Genomic DNA, 19,739 nt, shown 5'->3' on the forward strand with positions numbered 1-19,739 from the left:
GACACTTTTTAAACCTGCTCAATAACAGGCTCTTAAATTGGATCTAGGTTTGCACTCCAAAGTAAACCTTAATGCACGCTCCCCTGTGCTTATCTAATAATGAGGTTGGACAAGAATAATGACTACTAGAATTGCCATGTTGAAGGCATTCATTAACATTAGTAATCAGTAGCCTTGTATGGAAGCTTTATGCCTGCAGTTGATCAGCCCTTTATTGTGCGGCGTTGAGTTAGCTTGTATTCAAGTAGGAATGAACGCGCTAACAAAGGCCATCAGGTAAGGTTTCCATGGTAGCAATCATACTTTTGCTGTTCCCATTCGTGATACAGACAATGCAGGAATAGTCATTGTGTTACTGCTCAGTGGAGAGAAGTCTAATATTAGTCTATCCAAATGTAGTGAGCTGGGTGGTTTAGCTCATTTAAAGGAAGATCAAGGTGGCCGGTCGGGTGGGTTTGTGACCTTTGTCTCTTGAGTGGCACTTGGTACTTTTTGTTCTCATCATGCGAGTTCCTCTACATTGTGGCTGCTCTGGTGACAGGCATACAACAGCTACACTGAAAACACGAGCACTATTACCAAACAAATCATGGGCTAGCATTTTGGCCCCCAAAGAATAGAATTCATAAAATGGACTCAAAGATTCTGAACTAGCAAGACATAGCTGACATTCAGGAACTCATTAGTGACTCATTTGTTGGATTTAGAAAATATTTCGTCTTTCCAACATAAATGCATTCTAGTAAATGTCACTTCTACTTAGTTCATGAGCTTGAGCACACAGGTGCAATTTAGAAACTCACTTCAAAAGTCCCTCTCTAGAGGTGCTGCTGGACAGTTTCACCAAGCCAAAAAAAAAGAAGTGAAAAAGAAACACAGTGGTTTTTTTTTTCCCCCCAAAGCTTTTTCCTTGGAGCTTATTTATCACAAAAAGATCATAAAACAAAAGCAAATGAACTGAAAAACGTTAGACAGTAATAGACACTCCCAGTAACGACAACCTGGGAATAGAGGACATCTCATGACTTTCTACCCAGCTATCCCATCCTTTTCTGTGATCAAGTGGAACATGTTAAATCCTGTTACCATGGGTCACACAGTAACTGTTTCTTCGTGGCTACCCTTATCTTGTCAGATGTTCATTCTGGCAGAATGATGCTGTAAAAAAATGAACTGTAAACAAGTGCAGAGATCGTTTTCCATATGTTTCTCCTTCAGAGAAAGAAGTTTTAATCGGCATTTAGATCATGCAGATCAACTTACTGACACGTGCAAATTCCTACATGAAGTGTCCAACTGTTAAGGATTTGGCTGTAATAAAAGCTTTTCTGAGGAGAAAGGAAGCTATGACAACCATGTACATTTCCAGGGTAAGGGAGAATCACTAAACAGCGATTCTGTACACCTGCTTAGTCTTCTCTCTAGCTGTGTTTCACTGTAAGCTTCCCCACCAAATGACGAGATCAGAAAGGAGCTGATTTATATTCTTACAGAGAGCCTAGCAGCTTACAGGCCCCAGGCTGATCTCCACTGAGTACCTTTCCCAGCTGGCCTCTGATGTTTGCTCTATTGCATGGCAGCTGAATCCTTTTACTTTTTATAGCTTCTCGTTATATGGACTGTCTCTGCTTTCTTCTGGCATCTATGCTCACCATTTTGGGTTTCAACACAAAGCCCATCCTTTCAGAGAGTACAGCTGAACATGCACCACCAACCATGGTCATGTCCGTTGCAATCATACACAGAGAAATCACGTACCTGGAGCACTTCTTCAGACCATGTTGCATTAAAGCTGATACACTGTCTTTTGGATTAGTGTGCCTGAGGTCTCCGCTGTGTCTGAACACTACAAATCTCTGTCACCAGCAAATCAGCATAATTCTTTTTCCTTTACTGTATATTGAATGTGGAGCTGGGCATAATTTCACTGAGGTGGTAGGACTTGATTTTTTTTCTTTATCCTGTCTAGAGAAAAACGATTAGATCCCAAATGATATCAGGTGACTGAGAGAAAAGGAGGAGCAACCTAAAACACAGATGCTGAAGAAGTTAAATCATTCTCTTAAAGAGAAGCTGAACCTTATTTTTCTGGCAAGCCCGAAAACTGAGGCACTTGCCAGGTGAGGAGAGCAAAAGCATCAGAATCACACAAATGTATACAAAGAGGAAACAAAGACACTCCAGAAAGCAGAGAATCTGGTTGTGTGGGACGGCCTTGAGAACAGGGAATATTCTTAGGGTAAAGAACTTGCTTGGAATTGAGTGTGCTGCTGTTTCAGTGCTACTGTATGAAACTAGAGTGTATATTCTTTGTAAATAAACATGAATGCGGCAAAGAAATACATCAGCAATTTGTCTTCACTGAGGCAAGCTGCAGAACCTGAAATGGCCAACAGCTGAGGTTAAATTAAAAGAAAATGCAGTAAGATTGCAGGAGATCAGTCTTAGTTTCATCACTTATGATCTTGGTTCTGGAAGGGTATCATCCCAGGTGTCCAACAAAGTCAAATTCGGTTCCAACTTGCAGTCTTTTCAAATAATTGATTTTAGGTATCTAAGTGTACAACCGAAGCTACTTTTGAAAAACAGGGCTGTAATAGTCAGTACTTGTCATTTTTGTTCTGTTTCAGGGTGTGCTGGATTCACCATGTTACAGGAGTGTGGGTGTACCCACTTCTTGAGTACCTCAGCCCAGGTGTCAAAATAATCTTTTTTGTAGCTGTTACTATAATAATTAACATTTCCTACTTGCTGGGAGAGGTCCTGAACAACTACATCTGGGATACCCAAAAATGTGAGTATTGTTTTAGCAATATTAACTCATGAAAGACTCTGTCAGGACTTGAATATGCTCCACTGAAAGTCTAGGTTTTTAGCAGGCTAAAACAAGGTAGAATGACAGAAGTTCCCTTGAAACTGTAAGCTTGTTCTTAAAGACAGTAAAATGAATGGAATTGCTGATGGAGAACATGATTAGCTATGAATATTTATTCTTATAACTTCCAAACTAATGTAAGCGCTGTTGGTGATTACCTGAAAGATTTACAACCCACGTGGTTTTATTAGCTGATGAACCCAGTAAATGCAGCTAGAATAAAGTATAGGTCTATGGGAATGCTGTTAATGGTAAGCTTAGACTTAGAAAGAAAAAAATATTCTTTTAGTATTTCCAGATATAAGGTGTTTGCTACTTATAAATTTACTCAAGGGAAAAAAAGTGTTCACATCAACACATAGCAGGAATGAAAGATCACCTTTGCAGGGCAAACATAATTCTGTAGACTTCACGTTCTTGTATGCTACCTAGGCCACCCATTGCTGAGTAAAGGAAAATGGATAATAAGGCAAGCACACAATGAAAAGCAGGTTCCTTTAATCTATTAAAGATGATTTTCATTTATCCAAATGCCTGAAATAAGCAAACAACATTCTTGATCCACCCCAATGGCAAGTCACAAATGGAGTGAAGTCCTTGCTCAATGGGAATTTTGTCCTTTGTCATGTGAACAGCCTATATCCCATTTGGGGAAACTTATTGTGAACTGGTTAGCACACCATACATTCACAGGGTAGCTTACTGCATGCTGAAATCTCTTAGCAAGTCCTCCAATATAATGCTAAGGAGAACCTGATACCAGAAGCTCAAAGTAGTTTTACTTGCCATTTGCTCATATAAAGCACCCTGATACAAAGTATATGTTTTACTCTAGAGCCAGTGATCATTTGTCACAGTACTCAAGTCTGGTTTTGAGTTTGCAGTTTGATGTCACATTCACATCCATTTACACTATTTACATTCATACAGGAAGTAAGTTTCTAAAAAAGGCAGCCACAGGGAAGAATTTCACTTGACCTAAGTCCTGTATAAAACATAATGATGTGGTAAAGAATCACATGCTCTTACCAAATCCATGCATAAGTAAATTGTGGAAAATCTCCCTCACTATTCCACAGTATGCATAACAAAATCTCTGGTTCTTGTGGCCCTCCACCCTAAGAAGGAGCTAAGGTTGTTCAGGTCATTCTCCCAATAGACTCACCATGGCCTTATTATCCTCTCTGTTACCCACTTGATTTGGTCCAAGAATATTGACCCAGTTCCTCTGGGGCTCAAGCACTTGCAAGCCAGCAAATGCCCATGTGTCACCTGCTATTTTGCCACACTTGAAACAGTTTGCCTAAATCAAACCTGAAGTGTATGACAGGCATACCACAAACATCAGAAAACTAAAATAATGACAATCTGTCACCATGCAAGATTTGGGAAATATTATTTGGAAACTATAACTATAATGGCAACATTTAAAGGGGCTTTTGAGCACTCAACTTTCAAATTAAAGGAATCTACCTTGAGAAAATGTCGGGGGGAGGGATGTGTTTGACATTTGGATTTTTTTCCCTTTTCCTCTGGAGATGCATAAATAGACCATCCTTACTGACAAAATGATTTGCAGTTAGTTTTTCCGAGTTAAACCACAAACATGGTGGGCAAGGAAAAACTCGCCCTTTCTACAAGCCAGTGTCTTTCCACAGTTTTGAGGCAATGAGCATTCCTGCCAAACTACTCAATGCGTTTGCAGAAGAGTACTTCTGAATAAAGGAAAGAGGCTCTTTTTAAAAGGTAAATAAAACAGTTCAGTTAAAACTACTGGAAAAGTTCCTTACACCAGAAAGCAGGAAATCAAGATGAGCTCTGGAGCAGGCTTGTAAACCCACTGTAATCTTTTGGACCCATCCTTTTGTTTTAGTTTTAAACCTCTGACAGTAGTTCTTCCATTATTCTGGCTTGCCAGCAACGCCTAGGTCCATTTTACTTAGGCTGTTGTTTACTTAGGCAATAGAGAGACCCATTTGTTTCCTTGTTGCCTCATTCAGCAAAGTCACTTCTGCAGTTGTGCTTTCTGAGTGGAGATACATCTGCTTGTTCTCCATCTTGGGGTTAATTAGCTATGTTTTTTAAGTGAATCTTGGTGTAACTGCCATCTATGCATATATTGCATTAGCAGTGAACTTACTTGTGACTGGGTTGTCTTCTCGATATTCTCAAAAATTGCTTCTCTTTTGCCTTCAGAAGTCTTTCTTTTCCAATATGCGGCAGGCTTGAAAACCTCCAAAAGAAACATTTTTATTTGAGAGGTTTGGCAGAGAGGGCTTAGTCAGAAGAACAATACTTCTGTCAAATATTGATAGTAATTCATTGTCCAGGAACAGGCATACGAAATAGCTGAATGTTTTCGTTGCCAGAAAAAACACAGTCTGCTGCCTGGCCCAGACTTAGTTCAGCATAGACAAGAGAAAAGCTCTGCAGCAAAGGAGCCCTGCACTGAACTCAGCACTCCTGATATTACTGAAAGATGGCCATTGCGAGAGGCAAGAGGCACCCTAGCAACAGTAATTGGTTCTTCGTTCACATACTCTCAGAAAAGGGAGATGTACTTAGAGATTTTGAAAAATCTTATGTTGACGTGCGGGTGGGGGCCTAAACTCATTGAATTACAAGACAAAAGTTTGAGAACTTGCTTTCAAATAAAGTCAGCTGCTTAGCTTCAGCTAGTGGTAGCTATCATAACATCTGCTTTAATTTGCTTCTAGGCAAGCAGAGGAGTTCAGGGAGATAAGTGTTGGCAGTCCCCTGCAGCAGTCAAAGGCTGAGTGTGCCACAGGGGTTCAGACTGATTTGGAAAAGGTCTGGAGGGAGAAAGGGTTATGCAGTTCATTACTGGACAACCGCTGACATCAGGTGTGCAGATATTCTTTTCTTTCACAGCAGGTGAGGTAACACATGAGAAGAGCGTGTGAGCAAGTGGGGGGGGGAATGACACAATAAAGGGAAAAGAAGAAGAAGAGCATTGGAAAAACCTCTCTAAGTAAACTCTTTATTTTTGTTCGCTCAGATTTTTAAAAGGTTTTTCTGGCCATTTTTTCAGGTATTGAGGAAGGAAAAGAAAAGCCTAAACTGGACTGAACATTACATGCAACATGGAGAATTTTTTATGACTCCATAGAAGATTTCTCAACACCGACAGAGGCTGGCATGGAGAGGAATCTTTTGGAAACAAGACAGTTTAATTGGCCCTCTGCTCAATGCAAGGATATTTTGGGGGTTCCTGTGAAGTAAAAATGATTTTAGCTAAGAACACTAATTATGTTTCAGCCTCCCTTCCTATTTCTTCATGCCTGCATGTGACACACATATAGGATGTACATTTATCTCCGCAGCATTCTCAACATGGATTACTTGCATCAGATAACTCATTAAACCCTTAAGTCATTAAGTCTTTCCACTTCCACCAAGAAGAACAAGTCCATTTTTTGTATCATTTGAGGAAAGCTTAATCAGATAGGTCTAACATGGGGAAATAAAATAATGCTATACTTTGAAGTATTGTGTAAAGATATGTTAAAAGTTAATTGCATGAATGTATCTGAAGAAATAGTAATGTAACATTATGTAACAGTTGCCTTAAATTGATGTTTATAGTCTTATCAATCCAATCAAGTTTTATTTGCAGTGATAGGCTATCTGAATAGGATGGAACTTTTCTTAAATACACCTAAATAAAAATCACATTATCCCCAGATTTGTTTCTTCATGCTGATTCTTGGAATTCTAGATGGATTGTTGGTATATGAATGATATATTTGGGGGTTTTGCAATGTCATCTGTAGATGATGTTATTTCTACAGGAGGATTTTTCTTCACATTTTCCTAGTACAGGACCTGAGCCTGCATTTTCAAATCATAAGTTCTCAATAAATGGACAGTGTCTTTAGTGCTGTGCCAGAGAGAGTGCTGTACTTAAGCCTTACTTCAGGGAGGCACATTAGCAAATGTTAAGCACGTGCCTGTATGTATTAGAAATCAGTTGAAAAATACTAGCCATAGTCTAAATTTGGCAACAGGTTTTTTTTAACTATCAGACAATCAAAAAGGAACTCTAGTAGGTAGAAAAAGTGTGTAGAATTAGAATAAACAAAGTGAAAGGAATATTTTTCAGCAAGAAATTATTCTACTAAAAATAATTTAAAGATTCAGATGTCCTGATGTTTGCATCACACATGTATTTATTAGTGTATTTAAGTATATTTATTTTAACATGCAGAGCACTTGAAAGACGTGAAATGTTTATGTGTGGTTTTTATTAAAGGGATATCAGCAGAGGTTTAATTCTGGAACAAGAGTTCGTTGGGGGAAAATGATCTAATGCAAATCATGACATGCCTCCTCCAGTATCTTTTACAGTCCACTTAGGTTTATGTACATGCTGTTATAGGAAATGGTGCACTAGTGAGAATGTGATTTGATTTTGGTGTCTAAGTAAAGATTAGAGAACCTTTGCTTGTTTCTTTTGGTTGGTTTCCTTAAAAAATAAGGCTTCTAAGATTATGTTGCCTTTTTGTCTCTCTGCCTATAGTCTATTTTTAACCCATTGGTCAGAGATGTAAAGGTTTCAAAACTAGGCAAGTTACCAGAGATTTCATGGAAATAGGTGGCCAGATGCAGAAGAAAGGGATCCTCCAATGGTTCCTCAGAGGGAGAGGCTGTACCATGAACTCACCAAGAATCCAGGAAAAGAGCTATGGTAAAGCTGCCACAGCCGTTGAAAAACTTTCAGCAAGACCGTAAACATTTTTTAACATCAAAGTCAACAAACTCCAGGACACACAAAAAAAGCAGAATTTCCAGTTTAAGATAGACAGTTTCATGAATACTGATGTCTAGATACTCCAGGTGAAACTATGTTAAAGCTAGTTTTGAACCTTGAAAATTTACGTATCTGTCCTACAAACTTCAGAAAACAGAAAATCTGAGTGAATGCTCCTACAGTTGATCCTTTCCAGGCAGAATGCTATGGCAAATACAGTCTTTAATGAATGTTCTACAGAAAAAGCCATTATTTTCTCATTGCAGACAATCTAGTCTAAGGAGAAACTAATTCATCTTGCATTTGTCTCCTACTTTCCATTGCACAGCCAAGTCACTGCTGTCAGAGGTAACGTGGTGTGAGAAGAGCCAGGTAAGGGGGAAACCTGGCTCTCATGGGGACAATAGGCTATTCTGGAAAGCAAAGTGCAAACACCTGTGGCTGTGCACAGAGCTAGATCAAGCCCAGTTAGATATGTTAGCTCCAACTGAGCACTGTTGCTGCCAGATGTCTCCATGCTGTGTTTCTCAGCTGATGAGCCACAGACTTAACCACACCGGGATGAGCACCGGACCTGTGCTGACTACGTTCACTTGTGCATTGTTGTGGCTGAGCTTAGTTCCCCTTAGCGTGTGGGGGATGCAAAATGCAGCAAAACCCAAAAGCTCTGTACAGGTCCAGCACTGAGCTGATACTAGTAAACTCTGGTGGATCCAAGCTGAATGAGCAGCACCTCGGAGACAGCCAGCACTCCCCAGATCAGGAGGGTACTCCAGAGAAATCTTGACCGGCTCTGCACAAAACTGGTTTGAGTCTACTCAGTCTGCTAGCCCCGGCTTCATGCCAGATAAAAACAAGTACACTGCTACACACTCGACCTGGCTTTGGAAGCAAATTAGCTGTAGCCATGTGGCCTTGCTTTAGGGTTATTACACTGCTGGACCTGAGCTGACTTGGCAGATATGCACAGTTATTCTGCAACATGGTTACTCTATCCGTAGATAACTAAGACGTGATTGTAATAGATGGTTGTTATTGGAGGTGGTAAGATGTCTGTTATTTCAACAGGCTTTCAAAACTCAGCAAGGAAACAAAACATGGATTCAGTCATGCTTCAGTGAGCTATGAGCTGTTTAAAGTCAATGTTTTTGAAAGCTTTAGTAGCATGTGAAAGGAATGGTGGAAAATGAGCGTGCCAAAGAATCAGGCAATACTTTTTAAGAGCAGCAGCAGCAGTGACACACATTGCACCACAAGGAGATTATCAACTGTGGTTTAGGGTGGGAAGCCCAGAGCACATTACCCTTTTGACTTGTTTCCCATTTGAAGAACCTACATAACTCATGTTCCACTCTTAAATCTAGGATATTTTGGATATTTTGATATATTTTTTTTTTGTGATTTCACAGGGATGGTTTCTTTCTCTGAATTTAAGGATTCCTTCTGATGAAAAGCTGTTAAATGAAAATAAGAATTGCCAAAGTGCCACACAGCTGTACACATCCTGCTAGAGCACACTCTGAATGTCACTCCTGTATTTATTGCACCACTAGTGCAATACGGTTGAGGCCTCAAACCAACTGCTGATAGAAGGGGTCCCTTTACTCACTGAGTTTTGCACCTGCTCAGGATAAGTTTTCTTCTAATACTATGTCATTTCAAGTGATGTTGATAATGCCATCACATTATAAAGAAAGCAAAAACATCAGAGACCAGAATTACATAGCTGAAAGCATAGCTAGGTGTTCAAGTGAAAGAAGACTCCTTTTCAGAGGTACGAAGTAGGGACACTTAGAGTTGTCTTCCCTTATATCTATGAATATGTGGATATTCAGCACCTCAGGACAATAAACTAGCAAGCTTAGATATCAGTTATGGGCTTAAGCCCCTGAAACAATAATATTAGCCAAAAGCAATATATGTGATACAAAATATGGTAGGTGTCATTTGGCTAGAGGAAATTTATAGTACTCCAAGAAGGATTGAACTCTATTTGTCTTCTCAAATCTCCAATTTTTCCACCTCCTATGAGCTTTGAATCATAGTATTTAAAGTCAAAAACATTTTAGAGCATTAAATCCAACCTGTGATGTATGAACAATGATATAAATAACTTAGGGGCCTGTGTACCCAGAGAGCACTCCTCTAGACCGTATTCATTCCCTTTAGAATTACACAATCTGTAATTCTTAAGAAAGATGATGGATGAATGATGACAAAAGTAAAAGTCACTTGTAACCTAGCCAAATCTCAACCATTTTGGCTGAAATTGCCCCTGAAAGGTATTTCTCTTGGGACAACTATTTTTTTGGTGGAAAAATGTTGTCAGAACAAGTCATCTATTTCCAAGTACAAATCTGTGAAAAACATTTTTTGTTTCCACATCTAGCAAGCTTTTCTCTACCTTTCTCTTGACATGGAGACAGTTCTCTGGTAGAAAGGTAGCAGTTGTTAGGGACACTTTCTTTTCTATGGGAAAAATCTACTAGTCTTTGTCCAAATTAAAAAAAAAAAATGCCTGCACTTCCTTGTAGTGCACAGCTAAATTCTTCAAAGTGTTTATCAGCTTAGGAAATGATCCAACCTCTGGGTTTTCCCTACAGTTCCTGACCTTCTCTAGGCCACACAGAACCTGGATCCTAAAGCACACACCAGAATGGGGACCACTAGTTTGGTTCCTATTTGTTGTCAATACCTGCTCCTCAAAGTTGATCCAAATATGAAGGAGGCAAAAATCTTGAGAAAACTTGGGCTATGGGAATAGATTGTAGATGAATAAACTGAACAGAAGGACTTTTAGTCTTTCCCTTGAGGACTGCAGTAAAATTAAATTACTAATATTTGTTAAGTGTGTTGTAGCTGTAATGATAAACCACGTAGAAAAGCCTGTGAAGGAAAGATTACTTTTACTGTCAGAAAAAGATATAATGCAGTTAATAAGGCAGGCTGCCACACCTTGAAGCACGAAGAAAAAACAAAATAGTGTTTCTGCAGTGAGCACTATCCATCATGTGTTATGAATGAGGCAAAGGAAAAAATACCGTGTGATCATCTAATCAAAGGCAGTATCATAATTCATACTCACAAGGGGCCAAATTAAGGTTGAACAGACGGCCTTAATTCTGACATTACCTCATTCTTGAATGCCTGACTTTGCAATCTTAATAATACTCTCTTGACTCTAGTATATAATATGACAAACGAATTGAGATTTTTCAGAGATGATTAGAAGGTCTAGCTACAGTCGCACAAATTTCACTGTGACTATATATGCCCTTTTTGACTTTAGAAAGCTCATCCTTGCTTTCTGTATGCATTTAGCTACCCCAAAACATATATGCACAGTTCTCATATCACTCTGTTACTAAGAGATTACCATAACTTGCTAACTTTTGTCATAATTCCAACATCAAATTATTTTAGTCAGTGATTTAGCTTGTGCATGATAAAACACGTTTTACCGTCTCTCTATAGTAACCACTGTCTTATTTTACAGGAAATCAGTAAACGTTTTCTCCAATATTATATTTCTTCTTTGCTTCTCAGCCCACCTCAATAATATTAGCTAAATTGTCACCAAGGCATGTCAAAGCCACTTGGACACTGCAATTAGACAGAAAAATGGCTAACCATCCCACAGGCTTCCAAATGACAGTTTGTAGTGATGGTCTATAAGACATATATTTCTCACTTGATTTTCCCTTTTGAATTTGCGATTAGAGTATTTAAAATCTCTTCTTCACCTTTCACTTTCTGTGAAGACAGGCCAGCCCAGGGGCTCTCACATACACTTTGGTAATCTTTGAAGACTCTGACAGCATTGAACAGCATATTGAACAGAAAGGATTTATAGTCTAGAACTTGAGTTAAAATATGGTGCTCAAGAGGCTGTCAACCTTAGATATCCTGGAAACACTACAGTGAGGTTAACATCACTGAGGTAAGTTTGGTGGTTTTGTCCTGGGAGTAAATAAGCAAGCAATAGGAGAGGTGCCTTCTGAATGCAGCTTGGGCAGAGTTACGTTACTAATCCTGTCTTTTAATATTCCCATGTTTAATGGGAACAGGGGCACATATTGGCAACAAATAAATACTTTCCATCAGCAACAACAAAAGAAAGCACCCAACTAAACCATGATGCATAGTGGTATAAAAGGTCACATCCACTAGGGTATGCCAGCTGCCCTGCGCTACTCCTGTGGCGCAGAGCTGCATAAGCCACTTTAGTCAGCTGCTTAAACTGGGGTCACAGATGTTGCAGTGAACCCCAAAAACCCAACATGTTGTAGATGTGTGTATGTCTTCAATATGTCTGCTTGCAGTATTAAATCTGGGGTTTGCACACACGGCTTTGAGCACTGCAGAAGTCTGAGAAAAAAGCATTTACAGGTTTGACTAGTTAACTTTCTACAGTGGCAATGAGCCACTGCTCATTTTTGAGGCAAGGGGAGTGAAAGGGGAATGAAATTAGTCTGAAGAGTAAAATGATCTAGCTGCCAACATCTGCTTAGGCGAGTCCTTAAACGCACGCTGAATTCAAAGCATACGCCCAGGTGTTTTTCTGAACAGAGAGGCTGTGCTGAATGAGGGTGCAAGTGGACTTCCAGGTGGGAAGCTTTCCATAGTGCTTGTAATGACGTAATGAAATGAAAGAGCTTTTTTGTGTTTACAGTTAAAATAGGTCTTTTGAGCACAGTGACTTCGTCTGATTTGTACTGTTAAGTAACTCTAAGAACAGCACTGTCCAATTTACAGACCATAAACAGCAAATATATTTAACATACAGTCTCCAAAATGAGCAATTTTATGTTTATCTAAAATGCACTGTTTTGTTCGAGTAACAGATGGGAATCAGAAATTTTAATGTAACCCAGAAGAGCAAGTTGCAGACTTATTCCCTTAAGTGCCCTTTTCTTGTTCAGACCACAGCTGTAAAGGGATTTGAACCTCAACACAATAAATGCCAGTACAGAAATTTGAAAGGTAGGCCACAGACTTCTTGGCCCACCAGAGGAGGTATCTGCTGTTCCTCAGAGCTGTATAAAATGTGACAGAAGTAAAATAGCATCTTTTTGATATAATTCATATTGTAGCTCGTCATGGTGTCCAAGTGCAGCGTTTTAAATATAGTTTGTGCATTAAAAAGTAAACATCAACCATGAGGCTGGGCAAGTTTTGTACCTCTGTAGCGTGCAGGCTAAATATAGAGACTGCTAGTGTACAGTCAGTACTGGGACATAATATCCCTTTGGGTTTTTTTAACATACAAATAGTCCCTATTGTATGTATATAGTGCATATAGAAGTTAAACACACATTTATATAGATAAATAGATCTAGATCTAGAGCTAGAGCTAGATATAGATACATGCACACGGACATGCATGATTAGCTATAGAAACTAATAATGACGTATGGTCAGATGTTAAATGACAGTTATTTGCTTAACACAGAAAGAAATCAGGATCTGTGAAAGGTAGCCTTCTTGATATGGGCTTTAATTTCATTGTAACTCCAAACGTGCAGTTTCTTGTGGTCCTGCTTTCCCCACCACTGCAAGGCTTGCAAGCTGCAGGGTATTTTGTCAGCAGCACTAGGGCCAGTCTGCATCTGCAGTATTCTGTAGGCTGTTTCTGCTGGATACATAACTTTTACAGACTGTGAAACTTGGTGCAGTTTGTGTTGCTTAAGAAATTTTTGTTTCTGCATTTCTGGACGTTGAATTTAATTTTGCATGCAGAGCATTGCCTGGATAGCTTTCTAAATATGATTGGCTTAGTTTATTTCCCATGTAAAATAAAATAAATTCTTCTTATTTAATAATGGTCCCAATCTGGCTTCTAACTTTACACCTGGCTGATGTGATGGGGCAAAAGAGGAGGGAGGTCACCCCTCTTCTGCTACTGGTATTAAGCTGCAAACCATTTTCTCTAGCGGTGGCCTAACAGGATAGGAGTATTATTAGTCATAGAGCAGGAAGAGGCATTTAAGTGCATAATACTTGGCGAGCGAGCAAAAATTATGATAATGGAGGACTTCAACTACCTGGATGTAGTCTGGCCAAGAGTCACCACGGGACAAGTTTTAAAGAAGGAATTTCTTCAATGATTATTTCTTGGAACAATCAGCTTCAGAGCACACCGAGGAAGAGAGTGTTCTCAAACCCGAGTAAAATGCAGCAACTCATTCAAGAAGTAATTACAGCTGAGCCATTAAGCAATACTGACCGCAATATAATTATGTTCACCCTCAGTGGGGAAGGAAAGGTACCAAAACTTTGTACAGTGACCCTAAAGATCGGAGAGGAGCGGTGGGGAGGATGGGAATGTTAAAAAAAAAAAAAACGATGTAAGAAACAGGAACATTTAGATTTGCAATGCCTGCAGCTTACAGTAGCAATGCATGTAAATGTACCTCTGCTCAAGAGTGGGAGACTAAACCCTATTTGATGCTCATAGCCTGATTTTTGCCCACAGACCCTTATCTGTCACTTAGATTTGGTTTATCCAAAGCATCTGGCCCCCAGGTCCAAGCTGCAGAAGCGACTGCTGCCAGAGCGCCTGGGCACTTCCCAGCTGCTGCGGCGCCCGCTCCGGGGAGCGGATGCTATCGCTGAACCGGCCGGGGCTGCCCACCCTGCACAGCCCGGGCCGGTGCGCCAGCAGGCTCAGGAGCAGGGCCTGCTCGCTGTGCTGCCTCCCGGCCGGCGCTAAGTGGGGAACATCTTCCAAATGTCCAGTGACACCTTCCCCAGACGCTCTCGGGGGCCTTGGCCAGGCCCCCGCGCCAGCCCGACAGGGAGCAGAGCCGTTAGAGTCGGGATCTGCCCTGGCATCGAGTGGGGAGCTTCACCCGCGCAGCAGGAGTCATTTGCAGCGACTCCTGCAGCGGCAGCTCTGGGGAGCTGCCTAAATGCGCACAAGGAGAAGAGAAGCGGAAGGATGTTGGTACCACCCTGGAAAGAGCTACCTGAGGAGCAGCCCGCACTGATCTCCAAAGGTAGGATAGATAAAGTAACCCACTGGCTTCGTCTTCAACATCCACCTGGTCAATAAACTGGTTATAAAAAGGTCACCTCGCTTAGGTGCAGCCCTCAGCCGGCTGCTTCTCCCTTCCCAGGAGAAGCCCTCAGCCACAGTGGGGCTTAGTCTCCCTCTGCTGAGGCCGTGGAGTTATGCAGGATTTTGAGCCCATTCTCCAGGGAAGGGGCTCAAAGCCAAAGGAGTTGTTGAGGCCAACCCTCATGCAGAAGCCGTGCCGTAGGCATCCTGCCGAGGGTGCTCCAGTAGGGCATGCAAAATCCCAGGCGTGAGTTAAAAATATGTAGGCGCAACTCCGTGCCAATAGCTTGGGATACTTTTAATGGCAGACCCACTGGTGAGACAGGCGTGATTACAGGTAAATATATATGTGCTGATATGGTTTTATTCTAACTATTTGTAGCGTCAGAGAATTTTCAGAGGAGCCACAATACTGGAATAAAAAGATAAGCCTAGAAGGAGGGCCACTGGATGGCTAGCGGTGGGATTAAACCAAGAACGCCTGCAAAATCAAGCATCTGCCAGCCACTGCTGCTAAGGTTGCAAAGATGGCATGCTGCACAGTGTTGCAGCAGCCTGCTTGTAGTGGCCCACATTTTAGTCCTGTGTAATGTGCAGCAGGGCTTTTCTTTCAGCGACAAGCCCCACGTAGCCCCAGCTGTTCCACCCTCAGCCGCTGTCAGCTGGGCCAGGGTTAGCCAGACCATGGATGGAAACGCACAGTCTATGAACTCGGCTCCTGTGCACGGTGACACACATATTGACATGTGTCATAGGTCGGGTTGGCATAAGTGTTTGGAAATTTAAGAGTAGCTCAGAACAAAAAAACAAAAGAAGAAAGACGCAGGGCTTTGTTCTATAGAGCAGTAATCATGCAGGTACTGGAAGATTTTTAATTCCCTTCAGCACTTTTCCTCAGAATTTAGATTCTGCTAGATGTACTTAATTTTTTAAAACCCTCTGCATTTTGCAGTTTACACATTTGCATAGCGTAGGCCTACTGTCAGGAACATATATCTGCAGATCTGGGGCATGAGCTGTTCTCATCATTTCAGTGGGATGGAGAGAAAACAGTTCAAAGGAGGAGGATGGGGGAAGGGGAGCATTTCCATCTTTTTTTAAGGAGTCGTAAAAACCACAGGCAAGTGTGTCAATCATGAGACATATTTTTCTCTTTAATATTGTCAGTAATACAAAAGTTCATCGAGCACATGTGTGAGAGGGTGCTGCGCTGCCTTGACTACATGATCTGCATGATACATGTCAGAAGATGGGAATGTTGCTATGGTAATTGTTCCCTTTCCTGAATACTAAGTTGACGAATAAGCCAGTCCACAATCAGGCAGGCTCACTTATGAACTTGCCTGCTTGGAGATGTTAAATAATATTTATATTTTCTCCTTGAAGAGGCACAACGTTGTTCTCTGCCTAGGCCTCCTAAGCCACCCTCTCCCCCTCCACCCCCAGATAAATTCCCAAGGTTTCTGTGATTTGGAGACTACTGTAGGCAGTGATTTAACTTAATTTTGTGCTGAGGGTTGCTGGGGTTTTTCTTCAGCTTATACAGTGGCCTATGAATTCCAACTTGTTAAGAAAGCCACAGACAAACGGATCTTTCTGCTATCTATCTGCCACATTTCCAAAAATGGTCTTGCTCGTTTATAAAATTCTGGATCAGATAATGCATCCATCTTTACTTGCAAGCTGCAAAGGAGTGACGTGTTCCCCTTCCCATCGCCCTCTGGCAGCAGAGCGAGACGGGGCTGAAGGTTTGTCCGTTCCCCCTACCAGCTTTTTAGCTGTGCTACCCTGAGCACCCGGCACGTCCCTGCTTGCACAAATCCTGCCGTTCCCTTTCTGCTCACTGCCGTTTGTATTCTGCTGTGTGGATGCTGTGATAGCAAAGCAATGTCTTCAGAAATAATATTCAATTTGTGTCTTGCCCTAAAAATTTATACAGCACTGCTTTGTGGAATTAAAGCAACTGGCAGCTCCATTTCAGAGGTGCTAAACTTCAGTGGAGATACAGTGAGTCCTGCATTATAGTGTTTCCCGTTGCCCAAGTTGTCTCATATTTTCTATCAGCAGTCTCTGTTTTCAGTTATTTTCCTTCTACCTAACTTTGATTATGTAGACTGGAATTTTCCCTGCTAGGAAAATTCTACACATTTGCTTCTGGCTGAATATTGAGGGAAGTTTTTCTACTAAAATGGCTCAGACATTTCCAAAAGGGAAGATAAGGAAAAATAGATTGCATTGTCCGTATTAAAAAAAGAGTTCCCTCAAATTAGTTAATTACGTGCTTTCGTATGTAATTTTTTATTTTTATTTTTATTTTTTGGTCAGGATGGATACTGCTCTAGGGGTGATCAGAACTGTGCAGGAAGGGAGGCTCCCCTATCTGATGTGCAGTATATGAGGCTGGACAACATGGGAAGAGAAAGAGGAGGAATTTGAAAGCTGCTCTGCAGAACTGGATGCTCTGCTGGGTAAGGTACTTAAATTAACCCATTCACAGTAACTTTACCTACAATTTGAACCATATATTTGGCACCTTCTGTTGGCTCTAGAAGTACTAAAACAAGTGAGTCTACAAGATAAATAAGTAAGGCAAAAGTCTTTACTGGAAATTATTTCTCTCTCTCTTTCTCTCTCTCTCTCTCTCTCCACATCAAATCAAACATCCACCTCAGAAAGAGAATATATCTAGCACATGGATTTATTTCATGCCTCAGTATCCAGTTATTGAGTAATAAAACCAAGAAGAAATATAACAATCTGTCACTGGAAGAGACATGACCAAAACAGAAGTAAAAGAGAAATTTTCTGTCCAGTAAAATAGGTACACAAGTGCACATGTTCAAATAAGACCTATCTAACTGTCTTGGACAAGTCACAGGCTTGTGCGGGTCCAGATGACTGCAAAAACAGGGCATCTTTGGAAACTGTAGGAGCAGGTGCTCTCCACAGAAATCTGCCTTCCTCATGTAACATTCATTCATTCTCTGCAGAAACATGGAACAAGTGGAAGAATTTCAAGTTTAAGGCTTAACTCTGAAATGCATATTCAGGCACAATTTAGACCACAAATTTCTCATTGACCTAATTATTTATTTTGTGCCTCTTTTCTTCTGTGCAAGTCAAGAGAGCCTCACTCATTCCAGCCAGTCTAAGGTTTTTAATACCCGTCTGACTCAGAGGCAGAAGTTAGCTTCAAACCACAACAGTCAGTAAAGAGATGTCAAAAGTTTCCACAGCGCAAGGGATACAGGACTGAAAAGCGTTTACTTGCTTAGCAGGATTAACGCAGTGAGGATGCTTAGCACTTTACAACCATTCAGAGCTAGGACTGTTAAACTATGCGCTTGCTTTCTTTTCCATCTGAACTCATTTTGTTTCCAGAGTTTTAAAGGATGGATTTGAAAGGCCACCACTGCTGCAGGTACTTTCCACATTTCTGAGCAAGCCAGCCAAGAAAAACAGCAGACTAAGGTATTTTTCTACAGTGCTCTGCACCAGCTAGAGAAGGTGATGAGTTGCAGCAGAAAATTGTCTGACAATTTCAGCGTACAGCGCAGCTCGCCCTGCTGAACCTGAACCTGAGGAGCACCGGCCACCACCCCACTGGGCTGCGACGTTCGGCTGCGGGTTACCTCGAGCTGGTGCGCAAGTCACGTCCCGCAGGACTGACGAGCTCAGATTTCTCTTTTCGAAGAGAGGCTTTTATCCTGTGCTTCCAAAAGCCGTCTGAGATGGTGAAGCGTTACCTGTGACGTGACCGAGAGAGAGAGAGACCCTCCCCGGCCGCGCACGTTGCCTGCCGCTCCAGTGATCCCAGTGCTGTCCCTGCGCTTTTCCCAGCGCAGCCGGGAAATGGTTGCCCGCCCCGGAGGAGTCCCTCAGCCTTCCCAGCCGTGCAAAACCACAAGAGCTGGAGCAAAAGGAGACTTATTCACCGTGAGGGTGTGAATCCAATTAGAGCAAAACAAACCGTGTACATGACACATTTCTTTCTCACCTCTGCAGAAGCTAATCTAGCTAATCCCTTTGCGTTGCAACAGGGAAAAACGATCGATACCTTACAACTCGGGAGCGAGTATGCGAGGACACAGGCAGCGCCTACCGGCCCTCTGGGCCTCCAGCCCGTTCAGGGCTGTGTTTGTTACTGCCAGCAAGCAACTGCCTCCCGTGCGTCCGCAGCCTTTCCGCCGCGCTGTCTGCACGCACGCACGCACGCACGCGCTGACTGCAGGCCACGTCTCGTTGTCTTCTTCCCAGATAAGCCTTCTGCTTTGCTTGCCACCGTGAGGCGAGTTAGGTCCTGAGTAAGACGATGCTCTGGGAAAGAGCTCTTCCCGCGCTCTGCGCCTGAGCAGAGACAGTCGCTTCGCTCGGCGAGCCGGCCGTTCTCGCAGGCTGTGCTGACATCCTGTGGCTCGATTTCTCAGCCTGAGACGAATGCGCGCCTAGCTAAGCTGGCAAGCTTTGCTCCCCTTCCCTTTGCCCTTCCCCTGGGGTCCCTTCCCCTCCCCGCTGCCTCCTCCGAGCGCCCCAGCGCTGGCGGGAGCAAGGCGAGCACCTGCCCCCCGGCTGACGCCAGCCCTGCTTCTTCTCCAGCCGCGCTAAGTCACATCCTCCCGCCGTTGATCAGACACTGTATTAAATAGCGCCCTACTCCATCAGAAGTCAAGCCGAATTTAACCTTCTCGTTGGGAATAACATTAATCTGTAATTTTTTTAGGCATCGCTTGATCAGCTGAATAACAGCTATTAGCTTTGGACTCCAGGCATTTTTATGAGGTATTAGTTCCAGGACTTGTGGTTTGGCATAAAAAGCATATTATTCGCACACAAAACAACTGCGTTAAAATAACATTAGGAATCTGGCTTAAACTGACAAAACCTAGGAAACCCAGAATTAAGGCTGAAAGTATGTCCTTAATTCACCCACAGCATGCCTGGTATGGCAGTTTGTGTAGTATGTGAAATTCACTGGCTTTGGTCCTCGACTCCAGCTGAGCTGCGCTTAGCATGTGACTTGCAGGAAGGAAAAA

General features: G+C 42.0%; 1 protein-coding gene across 2 annotated transcripts in view; it reads left to right on the forward strand.

The window, feature by feature from the left end:
* AIG1 (androgen induced 1) overlaps positions 1-7,338 on the forward strand; it is a 130,777-nt gene extending 123,439 nt beyond the window's left edge. For both annotated transcript variants that reach the window (XM_068938528.1, XM_068938529.1), the window contains 2 exons: positions 2,631-2,794; positions 5,928-7,338. In XM_068938528.1, coding sequence (XP_068794629.1) covers positions 2,631-2,794; positions 5,928-5,965 — 202 coding nt within the window. In that variant the 3' untranslated portion in view covers positions 5,966-7,338. The remainder of the gene's footprint in view (positions 1-2,630; positions 2,795-5,927) is intronic.
* The last annotated feature ends 12,401 nt before the right edge of the window (positions 7,339-19,739 follow it).

The sequence above is a fragment of the Struthio camelus genome, chromosome 3, assembly GCF_040807025.1.
Source record: "Struthio camelus isolate bStrCam1 chromosome 3, bStrCam1.hap1, whole genome shotgun sequence".
In the NCBI taxonomy this organism is placed as follows: Eukaryota; Metazoa; Chordata; class Aves; order Struthioniformes; family Struthionidae; genus Struthio; species Struthio camelus.